This window comes from Oncorhynchus keta, chromosome 35 (assembly GCF_023373465.1).
Source record: "Oncorhynchus keta strain PuntledgeMale-10-30-2019 chromosome 35, Oket_V2, whole genome shotgun sequence".
Taxonomy (NCBI): Eukaryota; Metazoa; Chordata; class Actinopteri; order Salmoniformes; family Salmonidae; genus Oncorhynchus; species Oncorhynchus keta.
In genome coordinates, this window is record NC_068455.1 from 59,258,694 (window position 1) to 59,280,018 (window position 21,325).

At 42.6% G+C, this 21,325-nt stretch overlaps 1 protein-coding gene and 1 long non-coding RNA gene across 2 annotated transcripts; one reads left to right on the forward strand and one right to left on the reverse strand.

Moving 5' to 3' along the window:
- Positions 1-15,074: 15,074 nt before the first annotated feature.
- Positions 15,075-18,612, reverse strand: LOC118368735 (zinc finger protein 239-like). Its single transcript, XM_035753090.2, has 2 exons — positions 18,243-18,612; positions 15,075-17,303 (listed from the first exon to the last, which is right to left on the reverse strand). Exons 1-2 carry the CDS (start codon positions 18,547-18,549, stop codon positions 16,522-16,524), a joined length of 1,089 nt encoding a protein of 362 aa, XP_035608983.1. The 5' UTR covers positions 18,550-18,612; the 3' UTR covers positions 15,075-16,521.
- On the forward strand, positions 18,478-21,314 carry LOC127916027 (uncharacterized). Its single transcript, XR_008093217.1, has 2 exons — positions 18,478-18,887; positions 20,373-21,314. It is a non-coding gene; the product is annotated as an uncharacterized LOC127916027 (long non-coding RNA).
- The last annotated feature ends 11 nt before the right edge of the window (positions 21,315-21,325 follow it).

A 21,325-nucleotide genomic window follows, 5' to 3' on the forward strand; every position in this document is an offset into this window, starting at 1 on the left:
ACTCAAAAAGTAAATCCATTATTGCCAGCGGTCTAAATCCATTACAGCCAGCGGTCTAAATCCATTACAGCCAGCGGTCTAAATCCATTACAGCCAGCGGTCTAAATATGCAGCATTGTGACACCGTGTATAGCTTCAAATGTTAGGCTTAACCTGAGACAATTGCGACCAAACAGACCTACTAATAAACATTTATCCATTAGCTAAAGCAAAGCCCTGGCACCATAGAAAGCCTATCATCGATTCGATAGTCATGCAGCTGCATAGACATGTTGCAACTTCAGCACCATGGACAGTGATCGACTTTGAGTGTCTGTCTGGATGACACATTCGATTATTACACAAGGACTACTTTTAACATAGAGTTGTATGGTTTGTTTAACTTTGCGATCATTGGTTTTTGTTTGGCATAGATTTTAAAGCGAGAAATACTAGCCTCAGCGTAATTCCTTTACCATGGAATTGCCCAGTAACTATAGATTATAACGTCAATCCATCTCTAAAAGGCTGTGAATGTCTTCATCTCATTTGACCTCTTGCTCTCCTCATGTTAGATATTGAATACTCCACCTGCCTAATCAGACACAAGAACCATTCATCATCGATATGAATGTCATTGGTTCCTCATGACTCAATTGCACTCTTGACCAATAACACCATCCATTCACTGCAGTGTTATATCATGTTTTAATACAAACACATAGGTTTAGCTTTTACCTTGGTCTGTAATGACTCAAAAATAGATTGTGGTTTTATTCACCCATGAGCCTCTTCACTCCGATGTTTTTTTTACAGGGCTGGGAGAATGAACTGATATCGTGGGAACCCAATGACTGGTGTGGGATTGAGAGCGTAGCAGTTCCCAGAGACATGCTGTGGATACCAGATGTCATGATCTTAGAGGAGTGAGTATCATTCATCATAGGGATGTTGAAATGATTGATGTCATTTGCACACGCTTACAATGCCATGATGTCAAAAGTAATTGAAGTGTAGAGTACTCTAGTGAATGTCAATAATAGTGCATGTTTGACAAGAGGTTTAATAACAAATCCGAAACATCCTTGACAATGGGCATGAGCATTGGGTGTGAGAACCCCATTTCTCTGTGTGTGTTTAGCACACTGTTTCAGGGACAAGATATACCATAGATTACAGGTACTTCTATGAAAAGGCTGTTTTCACTCATGGCAATTAGAAGGGATGTGTTTCCTACTGGAATCTGCTCTCTTCATAAGCGTCTTAAAAACGGCAAATATGTCTCATTGTCTAGGAGAGCGTACCTGAGTAAAGTCAATTTCAGTCCACACATATCTGGAGTGTCCTGTGATGACATCGAGTCGCTATCAGACGATACTTATACAAATGTCAATTGTTAAACCTTTACTGTGTACCGATGTTTGTCCTGTGTAACTGTGGTCCTTTCTTTGTTTGCTGAAATCCATCATTTTTCATTCAACTTTAATTGTAGGCTGAGATTCGATTGATTTGCACATGTGCATTTGCACTGAGTCGCCATCTTAGAGCAACAGAAAGGAGAAGGATGATTTGTATTTGATGAGTTATATTAAAAAGTATGGATTTCAGCAAACAAAGAAAGGACCACGGTATCGACTGATAGCAACTCAATGTAGCCGGTGGTACACTCCGCAACTCAACTCCACAGAGATGTATACTGCATATGGACAGAGTAGAGTTTACTCAGCTAGGGGAGAGCGATGTCTTGTTTGCTTTTAATGAAAAACACAATGGGCTTGACCTGCAGTCTGATATCTAATGCCAAGTGAATTTAAACTAAATCTGTTGACCCATGATGTAATGTTAGCAAAGAAATCATTATTTAATGACAGTATGTCTCTTTAAAATAAGTCAACTCTAACTGTAGCTGAATACTTACATATACACTGTTGTCTGCACCCTCAGCATTTCTGATACAGGCAGTATCACATTGAGCCCCTACACAGAGGTGGCCCACTCTGGCATGGCCTATGTGACAGAAAGCCGCCGGTTGACCACCACCTGCAAGATGAATCTTTTTAAGTTCCCCTTTGACACCCAGAACTGCAGCATTACCTTTATTTCCTTTATGCTAAAAGGTACACACACACACACACACACACACACACACACACACACACACACACACACACACACACACACACACACACACACACACACACACACACACACACACACACACACACACACACACACACACACACACACACACACACACACACAGGAGGTATAATTTATTTTCTTTAATCTTTTTACTGATAGGTATAAAGTTGGGGCCCTTCTCCAACAGCATTATCATGAGCCAATTTTCCGAGAAGGTCATGGTTACATTGGGGGAATGGGACTTCCTGGGCATTAGGTTGTCCATGGAAAAGCTCATCTACGACAACAACATTGTTTGGGACAAGCTGGTCTACAAGGTATGCAAATCAGAGAGAGCAAGAACTTGAACAGGAATGTGTTCTCTCATGGTATTTGATCATTCTCAAAAAACATGTTAAATCCAGTAAGTTACTATTTTCCTCACAGATCAGCATACGAAGAAGGCCCCTTTTATATGTGATCAACCTCCTACTACCACTCTTGTTTTTCCTCATCCTGGACTTGGCCTCCTTTTTCATTGATGAGGCCAAGGGGGAAAAGCTGGGCTACAAAGTGACCATACTCTTGTCCATCTCTGTCTTACTGCTGATTCTCAATGACATCCTGCCTTCCACAGCAGATGACCTGCCACTCATAGGTAATAATATTAACTACCAATCGTACCATGTCAAATCTCAATCCATCTACCTCTCCAAATCAAAGTTTATTTGTCACATGCGCCGAATAGAACAGGTGTAGACGTTACAGGGAAATGATTACTTACAGGTATTAGGTGAACAATAGGTAAGTAAAGAAATAAAAACCACAGTAAGAAGACAGTGAAAAATAACAGTAGCGAGGCTATATACAGTAGCGAGGCTATAACAGTAGCGAGGTAGTATGTACATGTAGATATGGTTAAAGTGACTATGCATATATGATAAACAGAGAGTAGCAGTAGCGTAAAAGAGGGGTTGGCGGGTGGTGGGTGGCGGGACACAATGCAGCTAGCTCGGTTAGCCAATGTGCAGGGGCGCTGGTTGGTCCGGCCAATTGAGGTATTATGTACATGAATTTGCACACAATGCAAATAGTCCGGGTAGCCATTTGATTACCTGTTCAGGAGTCTTATGGCTTGAGGGTAGAAACTGTTGAGAAGCCATTTTGTCCTCGACTTGGCACTCCGGTACCACTTGCCATGCGGTAGTAGAGAGAACAGTCTATGACTGGGGTGGCTGAGGTCTTTGACAATTTTTAGGGTCTTCCTCTGACACCGCCTGGTGTAGAGGTCCTGGATGGCAGGCAGCTTAGCCCCAGTGATGTACTGGGCTGTACGCACTACCCTCTGTAGTGCCATGCGGTCGGAGGCTGAACAAATGGTGTACCAGGCAGTGATGCAACCAGTCAAGATGATCTTGATGTTGCAGCTGTAGAACCTTTTGAGGATCTGAGGACCAGTGCCAAATCTTTTTAGTTTCCTGAGGGGGAATAGGTTTTGTCGTGCCCTCTTCACGACTGTCTTGGTGTGGTTGGACCGTTCTAGTTAGTTGGAGATGTGGACACCAAGGAACTTGCTCCACTACAGCCCCGTCGATGAGAATGGGGGCGTGCTCGGTCCTCCTTTTCCTGTAATCCCCAATCATCTCCTTAGTCTTGGTTACTTTGAGGGATAGGTTGTTATTCTGGCACCACCCGGCCAGGTCTCTGACCTCCTCCCTATAGGCTGTCTCGCTGTTGTCGGTGATCAGGCCTACCACTGTTGTGTGGTCTGCAAACTTAATGATGGTGTTGGAGTCGTGCCAGGCCATGCAGTCGTGGGTGAACAGGGAGTACAGGAGGGGACTGAGCACGCATTCTCACATAGATGTTCCTTTTGTCCAGGTGGTAAAGGGCAGTGTGGAGTGAAATGGAGATTGCGTCATCTGTTTGGGCGGTATGCAAATTGGAGTGGGTCTAGGGTTTCTGGGATAATGGTGTTGATGTGAGCCATTACCAGCCTTTCAAAGCACTCCATGGCTACGGACGTGAGTGCTACGGGTCTGTAATCATTTAAGCAGGTTGCCTTCAAGTTCTTGGGCACAGGGACTATGGTGGTCTGCTTGAAACATGTTGGTATTACAGACTCAATCAGGGACATGTTGAAAATGTCAGTGAAGACTCTTGCCAGTTGGTCAGCACATGCCCAGAGCATACGTCCTGGTAATCCGTCTCGCCCTGCGGCCTGGTGAATGTTGACCTGTTTAAAGGTCTTACTCACGTGGGCTACGTGATCACACAGTCGTCCAGAACAGCTGATGCTCTCATGCATGCCTCAGTATTGCTTGCCTCGAAGCGAGCATAGAAGTGATTTAGTTTGTCTGGTAGGCTCATGTCACTGGGCAGCTCGCGGCTGTGCTTCCCTTTGTGTCTATAATAGTTTGCAAGCCCTGCCACATAAGACGAGCGTAGTAGTAGAATTCAATCTTAGCCCTGTATTGACGCTTTACCTGTTTTATGGTTCGTCGGAGGGCATAGCAGGATTTCTTATAAGCTTCCGGGTTAGAGTCCTGCACCTTGAAAGCGGCAGCTCTACCCTTTAGCTCAGTGCGAATGTTGCCTGTAATCCATGGCTTCTGGTTGGGGTATGTCAGTACAGTCACTGTGGGGACAACATCCTTGATTTACTTATTGATAAAGCCAGTGACTGATGTGGTGTCCTCCTCAATGCCATCGGAGGAATCCCGGAACATGTTCCAGTCTGTGATAGCACAACAGTGGACAGTGACCAATAGATCCTAGCTAAGCTAAAACTGTTTTGCAAGGCTAATGTTTTCTAATGAACTGTTTGATCATGGCTAAGCTGTTCGCACTTCATGTTATTTTGTACCGTAAATGGTCAAGTCTGGTCATCTGGGGCCACAGTTGACATTTTGTTGATAAAAAGAACATGTCAAGCAGTTACGTGATTATAGGAACACATCTCTTTCAGTTTATGATAACATAAGCCTGCTGCGCACAGTATCATGTAACACTGTTAAACACAAGCCCACAATAAACCTGCAATTTTGTTATTAAGGATAGGAAATGTACAATGTGAAGTCTTCACCTCATCTCCACATCATTTGTCCTCCATCTCCAGCTCTTTACTGCATCGTAATCTTTGCCCTCACGGGCCTCAGTCTCCTGGAGACCATGCTGGTGAGCTTCCTGATTGATATGGACAGCAGGGTTGATCACGACATCCAGACCTCTCCTAAGACCTGTGAGGAGACTCCGGAAGAGACCGAATGCCAAAGAGGTGAAATCTCTCGTTGTTTTTGTCATCCTCATAAGAGTGTTCATTCTTGGGTAAACGCCATGTCGATTCTAGGAGGGGAGGAAGGGGATTGTTCATGATGCTCAAGATCATTCCTTGTGTTTCTAAGTACTTGCTGCAAAACCTCCCATTGTCCTCCTAGAGTCTCAGAGAGATGCTGAGATCAGCCTGGTGAAGGTTGAGGACATTCCGAACAAGGACCTTAATGGAGACTGGCTGAGCAATCCCCGCCTACTGCAGCGGATCCTAGAGGTGCGGAACATACGGCAGAAATGGTTTTTTGCTAGCGTGAGATGTGACAAGAAAAAGCCTGGGTACTGGGAGAGAGTGGGCCGACAAATTGACCAGGCTTACTTTTGCCTTTATCTCATCACCACCATTGGTTTTCTGGTATTCACTTATCATCAGTGGCTTCATTAGTTTTGCACTTTATACGGTGTGTGTAGATCATATGTCTTGGCACTCGAGGCCCCCCGTCTGCTATCTGCCTATATTCTAGAATATATATTTAGCTTTTAGCTATACTCACATGCCTTGTGTTTGACCTTACATTTTTACGTTACTTGACCCATGTGATCTTCTTCTTCTTTCAAATTGGTTGTACATGGTGTCTGTATCTGTAGAGTTGTCCTTCATGATATTACTTTGTGGTTGAGTTTACAGATAGTAAATAAACTGCTAGTTTGCTTTGTTCATGTGTTCACTGTCTTTCATAACAAATTTTTTTTTTTTTTTTTAAATCCCCCAAAACCAAAGTAGTGCTTAACATACAAGAAAACAACCTTTATTCTACATTTAGGACATTTTGTCTGCAATCTATGGGTTACTAAACCTATCTGTAACACAATTCTTTAAAGCACATTCTTCTGTTCATGAATAAATATTCAGAACACTATAAAAAAAAATAAAAAATGTTCCTTTTATCCTTTTTATCCTTTTGTAAAATACACGGTTTATTTAAATATTTGATACATTATTATAATGTGTGTGTGTCTCGGTGTGTAAGCATTTGTTTGAGTTCAAACCACAAACTCATCAGTGGTGTTAGAGGAAGTATATATGAAACAAGGGGTCATGGAGAAGGAAACCCTTCACTAGGTACCATAGTACTGTTTTTTCACTCTATTTATGAACATATTATCGCAAAAAAAAAAAGGTAACAATATTAATTTTAAACAAACGGTTTGTGAAGTACTTTTTGAAAGTTCTGGATGTTTGGCGTTCTGAAACAATGGAATTTGACGTCAGTAGAGGAACCAGTCAAGCAACTGCAGCATACAAGCTCTGGAGCAATGTGCTATGGAGAGAGCCTTCTATCAGTGGAGATCAAAGGTGAGACAGATGTCATTTTTTATCATTTACCTTAACATGTACACTGAGTGTACAAAACATTAGGAACACCTGCTCTTTCCATGAGACTGACCAGGTGAAAGCTATGATCCCTTATTGATGTCAATCCCCTTCAATCAGTGTTGATGAAGGGGACAAGACAGTTTAAAGAAGGATTTTTAAGCCTTGAGACAATTAAGACATGGATTGTGTATGTGTGCCATTCGGAGGGTGAATGGGCAAGATAAAAGATTTAAGGGCCTTTAAAACGGGGTATGGTAGTAGGTGCCAGGCACACCAGTTTGAGTGTGTCAAGAACTGCAATGCTGCTGTTTTTTTTACACTCAACAGTTTCCTGTGTGTTCCAAGAATGGTTCACCACTTAAAGGTTATTCAGCCAACTTGACACTACTGTGGGAAGCATTGGAGGCAACATGGGCCAGTATTCCTGTGGAACGCTTTCGACACCTTGTCGAATCCATGACCCTACGAATTGAGGCAGTTCTGGGGGCAAAAGGGGGTGCAACTCAATATTAGGCAGGTGCTCCTAATGTGTACACTCAGTGTATATTTAAGAGATAATGCACATGGGGGTGTGTTATATGGCCAATTTACCACGGCCAAGGGCTGTTCTTAGGCGCGATGCCTTATTGCTATTATAAACTGGTTACTAATGTAATTAGAGCAGTAACAAGAAATGATTTGTCATACCCATGGTATATGGTCTGTTATACCACAGCTGTCAGCCAATCAGCATTCAGGGCCCGAACCACCCAGTGTATATTTAAATCTGTACAGTATATGGAAACACTAACACAATAGAGTGGGATATCCCCTGGAAGAGTGCGTAGAAGGCTTTAATACTGAGAGGTACGCAAATTTACAGATTTTGTTTTGTGTTCGCTGCTGGCATCTGAACTGATCCAGAAACTTGATAACAAAAAGAAGCCCGACCCCGAGAACATGTTGGGGTTACTACGCTTCATACACAACCTCCATGAGCACTAGTAAGACATGTTTTCCCAGTACTAAAAGTTGTCCCTCTCTTACCATTGAAGGAGGCTTAGTGTTTCTTTCTCCTTCTGCAGTGCTGAGGATACAGGTGTTGAACTGATGATGACCTTCCCTGATCTCTTCCAGACTGGTCTCAGACTAGAGATCACATGGTACTCAAATTAGTATAATATTTTACGACTGGTATGGTTACATAAGATGTAAGGTTATTTAAGGCAAAACAAATGATAGGAGTGCAATTGGTCAGGGTGGATGGGTAAGTGTGTAACGCAAATGTCTAGTAACCCAAAGGTTGCGTATTCAAATCTCATCACGGACAACTTTAGCATTTTTGCCACTTTGCAACTACTTAGCGTGTTAGCTAACCCTTCCCCTAACCATAACCTTAACTCGTTTAGCTAACCCTTCCCATAACCATAATGCTTTGACCTAACTCCTAACCTTAACCCCTAGTGCTAGCCACAACAAATTGCTCATTCGTAACATATACACTAGCAGGAACACCTACTCATTTTTCTTGATGGTAGAATAGCACATATTGAATCATGTCGTAAACAACAAAGTGTTTAACAAATCAAAATATATTTGAGATTTGAGATTCTTCAAAAAGCCACCCTTTGCCTTGATGAGAGCTTTGCAAACTCTTGGAATTCTCTCAACCAGCTTCATGAGGTAGTCACCTGGAATGCATTTCAATTAACAGGTGTGCCTTGTGTTGTGACAAGGTAGGGGGATATACAGAAGATATCGCTATTAAGTAAAAGACTAAGTCCATATTATGGCAAGAACAGATCAAATAAACAAAGAGAAACGACAGTCCATCATTACTTCAAGACATGAAGGTCAGTCAATACAAAAAATGTCAAGAACTTTGAAAGTTTCTTCAAGTGCAGTCGCAAAAACCATCAAGCGCTATGATGAAACTGGCTCACATGTGGACCACCACAGGAAAGTAAGACCCAGAGTTACCTCTGCTGCAGAGGATAAGTTCATTAGAGTTACCAGCCTCAGAAATTGCAGCCCAAATAAATGCTTTACAGAGTTCAAGTAACAGACACATCTCAACATCAACTGTTCAGAGGAGACTGTGTGAATCAGGGCTTCATGGTCGAATTAATGCAAAAAAAACACTAAAGGACACCATTAAGAAGAAGAGACTTGCTCGTGCCAAGAAACACGAGCAATAGACATTAGATCGGTGGAAATTTGTCCTTTGGTCTGGAGTCCAAATTGGAGATTTTGGGGTCAAACTGTTGTTTCTTTGTGAGACACATTGTGGGTGAACGGATGATCTCTGCATGTGTATTTCCCACCTTAAAGCATGGAGGAGGAGGTGTGATGGTGTGGGGGTGCTTTGCTAGTGACACTGTCTGTGATTTATTTAGAATTCAAGGCACACTTAACCAGCATGGCTACCACCGCATTCTGCAGCAATACGCCATCCCATCTGGTTTGGGCTTAGTGGGACTATCATTTGTTTTTCAACAGGACAATGACCCAACACAACTCCAGGCTGTGTAAGGGCTATTTTACCAAGAAGGAGAGTGATGGAGTGCTGCATCAGATGACCTGGCCTCCACAGTGCCCTGACCTCAACCAAATTGAGATGGTTTGGGATGAGTCAGACCGCAGAGTGAAGGAAAAGCAGCCAACAAGTGCTCAGCATATGTGTGAAATTAATACAGATAATTTGAAACGTAACATATCACACTAAATGGAGTGTCTCAGATTTACATACAGAATAATACAAAATGCTCGGAGACTATGTTGTCTATTCTGATGCGTCTATATGTTTACCAAGAAACAAGGCTGCAATTCAAAGGTCAGATTTTTTACAATGAACTATTGTCGTACTTTAAACTTTTTGTAAGTAGAGCCAGTGATCCGTCTAAAGGACATGTTATGCTATATTTTCACTGACAGATTTAATATCCATATGATTTTTAGAAATCAAATATCTTACATGGTAAATCCTATCTATCATGGGAGTTCATATAAAATACTGTATGATTTTGTTTCACATTTCAATGTAATCCTCATGAGGCTATTGTTAATTTGTTTCAGTTTACTTATGATAGCAATGAGTTTGATATGATAGTGATGACTTTATTGTTCATAGAGTTCATACTCAATCATGAGCTCAATACGGAAGTGGTCTGAAGCAGATGCTAAACTACAGGACTGTTACACTAGCACAGACTGGAATATGTTCAGGAATTCATCCAATGGCATTGACGAGTTTACCACATCAGTCACCGGCTTCATTAATAAGTGAATCGACAACGTCCCCACAGTGACCGTACGTACATATCCAAACCAGAAGCCATGGATTATAGGTAGCGTTTCAAGGAGGCGGACACTAATCCGACGATCCATCAAAAGGCAAAGCAACATTAAAGGACCAAGTTCAAATTCTACTACACCGGTACGGACGCTCGTCAGAAGTGGTAGGGCTTGCAAACTATCATGGATTACAAAGGGAAACCCAGCCGATAGCTGTCGAGTGAGGTGAACCTACCAGACAAGCTAAATGCCTTCTATGCTCGCTTCGAGGCTAGCAAAACCAGCATGAGAGGACCAGCTGTTCCGGACGACTGTCTGATCACACTCGCCATAGTCGATGTGAGTAAGACCTTTAAACAGGTTAACATTCACAAGGCCGCAGGGCCAGAAGGATTACCAGGATGCGTACTCGGAGCATGCGCTGACTAGCTGGCAAGTGTTTTCACTGACATTTTCAACCTCTCTCTCTGAGCCAGTCTGTAATATCTACATGTTTCAAGCAGACCACCATAGACCCTCAACTAAAGAACACCAAGGTAACCTGTCTAAATGAATATTGCCCCGTATCTGAAGACATGAAATGCTTTGAAAGGCTGGTCATGGCTCACATCAACACCATCACGCAAGACACCCTGGACCCACCCCAATTTGCCCAACAGGTCCACAGATGACACAATCTCTATTGTACTCCACACTGTCCTTTCCACCTGGACAAAAGGAACACCTAAGTGAGGATGCTGTTCAGTGACTACAGCTCAGCGCTCAGTCTCAGCTGAGGGAAAGAGCAGCAGACTGAGGGTCCGCCTCTCAACATCACTCTCTCCCTGTCCTCCACTGACACTAACCAAAAAGGAACACCGTCTTCCAGCTGATGGGGAAACTCTCGTTGCACCGCATTATTCTCGTTGCACCGCCTCAAGCACAAATTCATGTTGTTTCTCCTGTGAACAGAGAAAGTGAAATATTAAAAAAGACCCAAGGCACTAACAATAACAACACAAGTCTATAGATATACTTCCTACTCATTCATTACTTCTGCACAGCTTGTTTGTAGCGCTGAGTGGAAATAGGTGGAACGGGAATTTTATGGTTGATAAAAGTGTTGAATGCAAAGTGTTGACAGTGCTGAGTAAGAACGTAAACATCAACTCATAAAAACAGCAGCTCTTTGCTGTATTCACTGTAAGTCTCTTTCTAGTGATGGTTCTATACTTTTTGAATCTTACAGTATCAATGTTGCTGTAACTTTCTTTAACGCCTGCTAATTTAATGCAGACACGATAATCTGAGCCAAACCAATTGGCCGGCGGTATGACCATAGTGCACTTGATCTACTCTCTGGGCCCCGCCGGGAAGGCAGAGTTTGTACTCTGTACTCTTACATTTTTCAAAATGGCAACAATTCGCCTACCCCGCGCACATGGCAGCTGAATCGGGTGCACCTACTGTCAACAGCCTGAGACAAATCAAACAAAACAGTGTAATGAAATGGCAGGGAGCAGGTCTCGAACCCTCGACCTTTGAGCCCGAGGTCCGGCGCGCTATCGACTGTGCCGCAAAAGCATGCTCAAGCGGCAGTCGATTTCCGAGCTTATAAACACAGGGTCGTTACAATAGGAACACAAGGCTTTATTATTATTATTTTTTTTACATAAATGTTTGGCGATCGACGAGGGTACCAGTACTGAGTCAATGTGCAGGGGTACGAGGTAATTGAGGTTGATATATACATATAGGTAGGGATAAAGTGGCTAGGTAACAGGATCGATAATAAACAGTAACAGCAGCGTATGTGATGAGTCAAGAGTGCAGAAAAGGGTCAAGGCAAGTTGTTAAATAGTTAACCAATAGCTACCCGGACTAACTATTTATCAGTCTTATGGCTTGGGGGGTAGAAGCTGTTCAGGGTGCTGTTGGTTCCAGACTTGGTGCATCTGTACCGCTTGCCGTGCAGTAGAAGAGAGAACAGTCTATGACTTGGGTGGTTGGGAGTCTGACAATTCTTTCGGCCTTCTTCTGACACCGCTTAGTATAGAGGTCCTGGATGGCATGGAGCTCGGCCCGAGTGGTGTACTGGGCCGTACGTACTACCCTCTGTAACGCCTACTGGTCGGATGCCAAGTAGTGGTCTTACCAAGTGGTGATGCAGCCAGTCAAGATTGTCTCAATGGTGCAGCTGTATAAAATGTTTAGGATCTGAGGGCCCATGCCGAATCTTTCAGCCTCCTGAGGGGAAAGAGGCGTTGTAGTGCCCTCTTCACGACGGTATTGGTGTGTGTGGACCATGATAATTGCTTAGTGATGTGGACACCGAGGAACTTGCACTGCCCCATCGATGTCGGGCTGTAGTGGTGACCACTGCTCTAGAAATTTGAGTGAAATTCAATCTTGTGCTTCTCTCTGTGGGCTGATATTTCTGCGCTGCGTGGCAGTCTCGGGCTACTGCGGGCACACAATGATTTTAGAGGGAACATTGGTGCGAGGCATTCCCATGTATACAGCCAACTTATCGTTACTCATTGTGCAGGGGGAGACCGGTGATGGTTGTAGCACTTGCAAAGCCTCCAATCAGGAGTGAGGTAGAATCATGTGATTCACTGTGCACATGTTCAGTTTAGTCCTGAACCCTCATGTGAAAAAGCAAGTCCCTGTAATAAACTCTGCAGATTCTATTGACAGATATCTGATTTTGAGGTAAGAAAGACATTATTTTAACCATATTTGTATTTGTGATGACATCAACTGCATTGTAGTTCCATTCACCAAACTCATATCAGGTTTATAACCAGTTTGTGGAGAGATAGTTTATGCAAGTTAGCAATGCAATTTTTTTAACATTTAGCTCAAATTTGGTTTTCTTTTACTTTCAGCATGTCTAGATCATGGACAAGACAGACACAGGGGAGTATCTCTCCACACTTTGAAAAGAGCATCAATTTATATAGCAGAGTAGGGGGAAGGTAATCAGATCGGTTGCGAAGTTGTATGGCTTATGTCATGTGACTCTACAAAGAGAGAAAGAAGCTACAGGAGAAGGGGTCGAGAGCTTCCTCATGTTGGCTACCGTCGTGGAAACGGGGTCTTCATGGATGAGCAGACGTTGTCAGAGTATCTCTCGAGAGAGCAGCTGATCTATATTATGGATTGTCACCTCGTGAGATAAGCATTTGATAGGAATTAGTGAGGAGTAAGTCAGGGCAAAGTTAGCAGTTAACAATGGTGGCAATTAAGGTCAAGCGAGGGAGTACTAATGTAAATGATTAATGTCAAGTATTAATTGGGAGAAGTAATTAACATTTTATTATATTGTTCAGGTCAGAAAATGTGCCTACGAACTCGCTGAACAATATGGTTGCAAGCATCCTCAGTCATGGGATGAGAGCTCTATGGTGGGAGCAGACTGATTCTCGTCTTACCTAAAGTGGCACCCTACTCGTCTGTCACGGGCCACACGTTTCAACAGAACAAATGAAGCTGAGTTTTTCAGCAAACTGGGTGAGGTAGTAAATAAATACAGATTTAATGGCATTGACATATGGAATGTTGACGAGACAGGAATTAACCACAATACAAACATCTGATAGAAATGGTCGCGAAACGTGCCACCAAACAGGTTGGATCAATCACCTCAGCAGAAAACACTAGTGTCAGTGGTATGTGCTATAAATGCAATAGGAAACTAAATCCCCCCCAGCTTTTATTTTCCCATGCAAAAGATACCAGAATCACTTTGTACAGGATGGACCAATTGGATGTGTTGGAAGTGGAAATGGATGTGGCTGGATGCAGGAGGATAACTTCCTAATTTTCCTTGAACACTTCCCCAAACATACCAAGGTCAGCCTGGAAAGGAAGGTGATCCTTCTCCTTGACAACCACAGCTCACACCGGTCTATCAGGGCCATTGATTTCTGTAGGTGCTCTGGCATAGTCTTGCTTTCTTTCCCCCTACACTTTTCACACAAGCTCCAGTCCCTGGACAGGAGTGTGTACGGGCCATTGAAGAAAATGGTTAACACTGCCAGTGATGCCCGGATGAGGATGAAGACCATGACCATATGACATTCCAGGCATTGACAAAACAGCACTTCCAGGTGCCACAACACCCACTAATATACAGGCTGGGTTCAGGTGCACCGGCATTTGGGCATACAACCCTGATATATTTCAGGAATGTGACTTTGCACCCTCACTTGTCACTAATCGTCCTGGTCTAGCTGACACACTGGCCATGCCAGCTGCCTTCCAGGTCACCTCTTTAGCCACCTCTCAGGCCACTGTGCCCACTGCTATCCAGCCCACCTCTCAGGCCACCGCTCCAGCTGCCTCCCAGGCCACCTCTCCAGCCACTTCTTTAATCGTGTAATAATTAACTCATTAGCAATCTTGGGGCACCACGGAAAAAGTTGAATGAGTTACCATTTCCCAAATTAACTCAAGAATATATCATTATCATACCAGTCATCCATTCATTATTATTATTACCTCAGTCTCATTCTGAACGTTGTTGACTTCAAATCTGCACAAACCCTAGTCGAAATGATGATTCAGCGATACACAAATTGGCTTAATGATTTATTTACTAACATCACACAGAATTACATAAACACACAGGATAGATTATACATCGATAACTAACAAAATGCAATGAAAAGTCCCTAATGGACTAACCCGATATGACGGCTTGTTACACAATGAATGGGGTGGGGAAAGAGAGTGGAAGAGACAGAGAAGGGACCCATTGTACATACAGTGGGGCAAAAAAAGTATTGTCAGCCAGCAATTGTGCAAGTTCTCCCACTTAAAAAGATGAGAGAGGCCTGTAATTTTCATCATAGGTACACTTCAACTATGACTGAAAAAAAGAGAAAAAAAAAAAAAAAATCACATTGTAGGATTTTTAATGAATTTATTTGCAAATTATGGTGGAAAATAAGTATTTGGTCTATAACAAAAGTTTATCTCAATACTTTGTTACATTCCCTTTGTTGGCAATGACAGAGGTCAAACGTTTTCTGTAAGTCTTCACAAGGTTTTCACACACTGTTGCTGGTATATTGGCCCATTCCTCCATGCAGATCTCTAGAGCAGTGATGTTTTGAGGCTCAGGTACCTTCACCATCCCAACCATGAAGCACGGGGGTGGCAGCATCATGTTGTGGGGGTGCTTTGCTGCAGGAGGGACTGGTGCACTTCACAAAATAGATGGCATCATGAGGTAGAACAATTATATGGATATATTGAAGCAACATCTCAAGACAAAATGGCTTAAGGACAACAAAGTCAAGGTATTGGAGTGGCCTTCACAAAGCCCTGACCTCAATCCTATAGAAAACTTGTGGGCAGAACTGAAAAAGCTTGTGCGAGCAAGGAGGCCTACAAACCTATATTAGTGTCTTATTTTCCATTAATAAAAAGTAACACATGTTCTTCCACTTTGACTGATTATTTTGTGTCGATTGTTGACAACTAAATCCACTTTAATCTCATTTTGTAACAAGAAAATGTGGAAAAAGTCAAAGGAATACTTTCTGAAGACACCGTAGATGTTTCTCAAATTTTCTTGAACTCAATGGAGACCATTATTTGAGCTGAAGAAGGAGAAAATATACTCCAACTTTGGAATGAAATGTTGCCTATTCACATCTCATATGTTGCCTGGCTGCAATATTTTATCTTGCTATGTTAATAAATACATGCAGTGTTAATTTTGCCATGGTTACCTGCCTACAATACCCACTGTAGTGTTCGTAGGTCCTAAGCCCATAGTAAATCAATAGAGATAACATGCTAGCTACTACTGTTAGCTAGCCAGATAGCCACAAAGAATTGTTAGCTAGCTACCCACAAAGAATTTACATCTACCTTGATCACATTGGTTTTAGGTCATTTTTGCTTGTTAAACTATCTGGTTAGCTATATTACTACGATTCACATATAGCAAGCTCATAGTTATGAAGTAAAACATTTGCTTTGTGTATATCTTGTTTCGTCTCTTGCCATTGTCCTGCCTAGAAAAAGCAAGGTTCAGTGTAAGTCAATAGGACTAACTGGCTAGCTAGCAAACCATGAAGAATTGACATCTACCTTGCATAACATTCGTTTTAGATCATTTTTGCCTGTTTACTAGCTAGATGGATAGTTAGATTACGAATCACATATATCTAGCTGATAATTATGAAGTAAAAGATTTGCTTTGTGTCTATCTTGTTTCGTCTCTATTGTTTCCATTGTCCTGGCTGGAAGAAGGCTCAGTGAATGGGGAGATGCAGCGTGATGTAACACAGTGCGGGGGGTGCAATTGCTTCTCAAATCAAATGTTTTATGCCTTCTCCACATTCATCCTCACAAGAAAGTACTCAAGAGAACGTATGCATATTGAGAACCATCCTGTATGCCTCGAGGTTAAAAATGAAAAACAAATGTAGGCCTATTTTTTAGCAAGCTTTTGCATTTACAATTTGATTTCATGTGGCATGAACAAAAACACACATTCTCAGTCAAAAACTTAAGTCAGAACACAGCCTCTCTATCCTCTCATGTGTTTTCAGGTCCTCTGATCGGAAAAATTTCTTTCCACAATGAGAGCAATGGTATTTCTTCTCCTCCTCCTCCTCCTGTGGTTTTGTATGTATTCTTTCATGCCCTTTCAGGTTCCCTAACCGGGTAAATCTATTTCCACACTGAGAACATTGGAAAGGCTTTTCTCCTGTGTGTGTCCTCTCATGCTCCTTCAGACTCCCTATCCGGTTAAAACCCTTTCCACACTGGGAACATTGGAAAGGCCTTTCTCCTGTGTGTGTCCTCTCATGCCCCTTCAAGCTCCTTAAACGGGTAAAACTCTTTCCACACTGGGAGCATGGAAAAGGGCTTTCTCCTGTGTGTATTCTCTCATGCTCCTTCAGGCTCCCTAACTGGGTAAAACCCTTTCCACACTGGGAACATGGGAAAGGCTTTTCTCCTGTGTGTGTCCTTTGATGTGATGTAAGGTGTAGTAATCGGGTAAAACGCTTTCCACACTCGGAGCAGTGGTGAGGCTTCTCTCCCGTGTGTATTCTCTTATGGTCCTTTAGGCTTCCTAACCACCTAAAACTCTTTCCACAGTGGATACAGTGGTAAGGTGTATCTCCTGTGTGTATTCTCCTATGCATTTTCAGGCCCCTTAACTGAGTAAAACTCTTTCCACACTGGGAACAGTGGTGTCGTCTCGCTGGTTTGGACGTCTCTGCATCTGGTTCCCCTGAAGGACTCTCCCCGCTGTCAGAGTGAGAGTCTGGTCTCTCTTTTGCCAAAGAAAAACAGAGTATTTAGTTAAACAGAGACCTGAATGAAACCCTCACATGATAAAACTGTCTTCCTATGAAGTTTAATCCAGAACTAGGTCCCTCAATCACCTGAAGTCAGTTTTCATAACATTTCAGCAATTTAAAAAACTTGATGGCCATAATAATAATAATAATGTAGAACTTCAAATGTAATCTTGCTCTCATGGAGAGTCATGTTTTTAGGTTGCCTAATAAATTGTTTGCAGTGCTGTTGCAGACTGTATAGTGTATACCAAGACCTGGTATTAGAGTCTGGTTTATTAGGTTCGTTTTTAGGCTGAGCAGAGCACTAAAATAATAGATATTGTGGACAACAGTATTTAGCTAAATCAATATCATTGGATGCATTTGATGGGTTGGTATAATTTGTGGAACGTTCCAACGGGAATCTGTCCCAAAACTTCGTAAATAACAAGGTTGCCAACAAAGCATACAAAGTTGTAAAGCGGCAGACTAAGTTACCGGGTAAGGAGAGTGGAATTTAATTACGTTTTTCACTCACCACCATTATTTGCGAAAAATGTCTGTCCTCGCTCTGGGCTCCTATGGACAAACAATAATAAGCTACGTGGTGATTTGATGCTTATTCGGCAGCAAGTTAGCGAGGTGAATTTATCATGCTACTCTGTATGAGTTGTTTATTGGCATCCTTGTAACTTCAGAAGTTTTTGGAACAGATTTCTGTTGGAACGTTCCACCCGCATTTGATTCATGCATTTTGTTGGTGGCCCACTATTTGACCGCATATACATCTTACAGTGTAGCTTTAACAATACAGTACAGAACAACATATTCAAGTGTAGCCTACAACGTCAGTGGAATGCTGCTATAAAACCACACATTAGTTCAACAACTTCAGGCAGAATTTGTGCCCCTGTTTTTAATATAGTACTTACCGGTGTTAATCAGATCTCCCGTCTCATCCTCCTCTTTCAATGTGACAGTTATCTCCCCCTCCTCCTTCACTCCAAAAACGGTATCCTGTTCCTTCTCTTTCTCCTCCTCGTTCGCAGTAACATCCTCCTCCTCTTTCACTCTGAACTCTCCTTCCTCTTCTTTCACAGGAATTTCTTTATTTTCTTTTTTCACTGGAACATCCTCTTCCTCCTCCTCTTTTACGACAATGTCCAGCCCCAGAGCTTCTTTCTCCGTCCAGCAGACCCCCTCTTCTTTAGCAGATGGAGAGTATTTTAGTAAACTCATGCTCAGAGAGGTTGGCAAGTTAGTTAGCCTGAGCGACTAGGCTGTTTTAGCTACCCAGCTAGCTATAGCAACGTAAATATGAAATGAAAGGGGGTAACTAGCTAACTTTACGACGAAAGAAGTGTTTTTAAAACACAGTGGCTAATATAGAACGAAATGATCTAAAGATATCAAATGCTTCGGCTATGTTGGCTAGCAAGCTACCGTGGTGGCTGACTAGCTGCTGTTGTTGTTGAAGAAGCGTCCGGTTAACTGGATTGTACGTCACACTGGTAGCGTCGGCTGAAAGACGCATATCGCCTTCTGCCGACTGGAGTTGGTACTGCTGACTGAATTAGGTAACGCAGTTGAGGGAAACGTTTTCTTTTTCCTTAATTTCATTAAATAATAGATTACCTCAGTATGAGTCATAATACAAACATAATACAAACAGGAAAATGGTTCCAATCGTTTTTCCACCATTCATATGGGATTTTAGAAACACTTAATAAGGACTGTGCTTCATGTAGGCTAACCCTGGCGGAAGTTTTGATAACCGTGTAAATTTTTCTAGGACAATGTGATTTCTAAAAGTATTCTGCAGTATTTACCCCATCAAAATGAAATTCGCTGCTAATGTGGCTATAATAAATAACAACAAATGCCATAAGGATCTGGCCGAGACCACCGAATCGAGGCAAAGGTAAAAATCTTGGGATGAACTAACTAAATGTAGTAATTAATAAATTGCCTACATTTCTTTAAATGGACAATTCTGAACTGTCTGTGCAGGTTTTACATTAACACAATACCTGTTAGCAAAGGTGTCTGTTAGAGATGACATGCAGGAGTTTGCAGGGATGTGTAGTTTGCATGATACTTTAATGTAAATAGAGCCGAAAATATTGATTAAAGTCACCTTGTCCGAGAGATTTAAATGGGAATCAAAGCGTCACGCCAGTGTAAGCCTACACAAAAAAAGTGTTTCTAAAATCCCTTATGGGACAAATGAATGGTGGAAAAACGATTGGAACAATTTCTCTGTTTGACCGCTAGGTTTTAAGGGTATTATGACACCTCCCCGATGGGGCTCTATAAAGGTAGCCAGTCATGGCTAGAAGGGTTGTCGTTGTTGAAGAAGCGTCTCGTTAATTATACTCAAAAATATAAATGCAACATGTAAACTGTTGGTCCCATGTTTCAGGAGCCAAAATAAAAGACCCCTGAAATGTTTCATATGCACAAAAAACTTATTTCTCTCAAATGTTGTGCACACATTTGTTTACGTCCCTGTTAAGTCTTTATTGAAGACTCATCTCTTCAGTAAGTTATATGATTGAGTTTAGTCTGGCCCAGGGGTGTGAAGGTGAACACTGGGATTCTCTGCCTCTAACCCTATTACAGGGGCTGAGACACTGGCTTACTGGTGCTCTTCTATGCCATCCTTAGGAGGGGTGTGTCACTTGAGTGGGTTGAGTCACTAACTTGATCTTCCTGTCCGGGTTGACGCCCCCCTCGGGTTTGTGCCGTGGGGGAGATCTTCGTGGGCTATATTTGGCCTTGTCCCAGTGTAGTAAGGTGGTGGTTTGAAGATATCCCTCTAGTGTTTGGCAAAGTGGGTGGGGTTATAACCTGCCTGGTTGGCCCAGTCTGGGGGTATTGTCGGACAGGGCCAGTGTCTCCCGACCCATCCCGTCTCAGCCTTCAGTATTTATGCTGCAATAGTTTGTGTCGGGGGCTATGATCAGTCTGTTATATCTGGACTATTTCTCCTGATTTATCTGGTGTCCTGTGTGAATTTAAGTATGCTCCCTCTAACTCTCTCTTTCTCTCTTCTCTCGGAGGACCTGAGCCCTAGGACAATGCCTCAGGACTACCTGGCCTGATGACTCCTTGCTGTCCCCAGTCCACCTGGTCGTGCTGCTGCTCCAGTTTGAACTGTTCTGCCTGCGGCTACGGAACCCTGACCTGTTCACCGGAAGTGCTACCTTGTCCCGGACTTGCTGTTGTCGACTCTCTCTCTACCTGTCTCTAACTCTGACTGATCAGCTATGGAAAGCCAACTGACATTTACTCCTGAGGTGCTGACCTGTTGCACCCTCTACAGTCTGCGATTATTATTATTTGACCCTGCTGGTCATCTATGAACGTTTGAACATCTTGGCCATGTACTGTTATAATCTCCACCCGGCACAGCCAGAAGAGGACTGGCCACCCCTCAGAACCTGGTTCCTCTCTAGGTTTCTTCCAAGGTTCCTTTCTAGGGAGTTTTTCCTAGCCACCATGCTTCTACATCTGCATTGCTTGATGTTTGGGGTTTTAGGCTGAGTTTCTGTAGAGCACTTTGTGACATCGGCTGATGTAAAAAGGGCTTCATAAATACATTTGATTGATTGATTGTTGGGTAGCATTTCCCCTTTGCCAAGATAATCCATCCATCTGACAGGTGTGGCATATCAAGAAGCTGATTAAACAGAATAATCATTACACAGGTGCACCTTGTGATGTGGATAATAAACAGCCACTTTAAACTGTGCAGTATTTTCACACTCAAAACAATGCCAAAGTTGTTTCAAGTTGAGGGAGCGTGCAATTGACATGCTGACTGCAGGAATGTCCACCAGAGCTGTTGCCAGAGAATTGATGTTAATTTCTCTACCATAAGCCGCCTCCAACAATAGCTGCACCCCTGCCCAGTCATGTGAAATCCATAGATTAGGGCCCCATTTATTTTAATTGACTGATTTCCTTATATGAATTGTAACTCAGTAAAATCATTAACATTTTTGGATGTTGC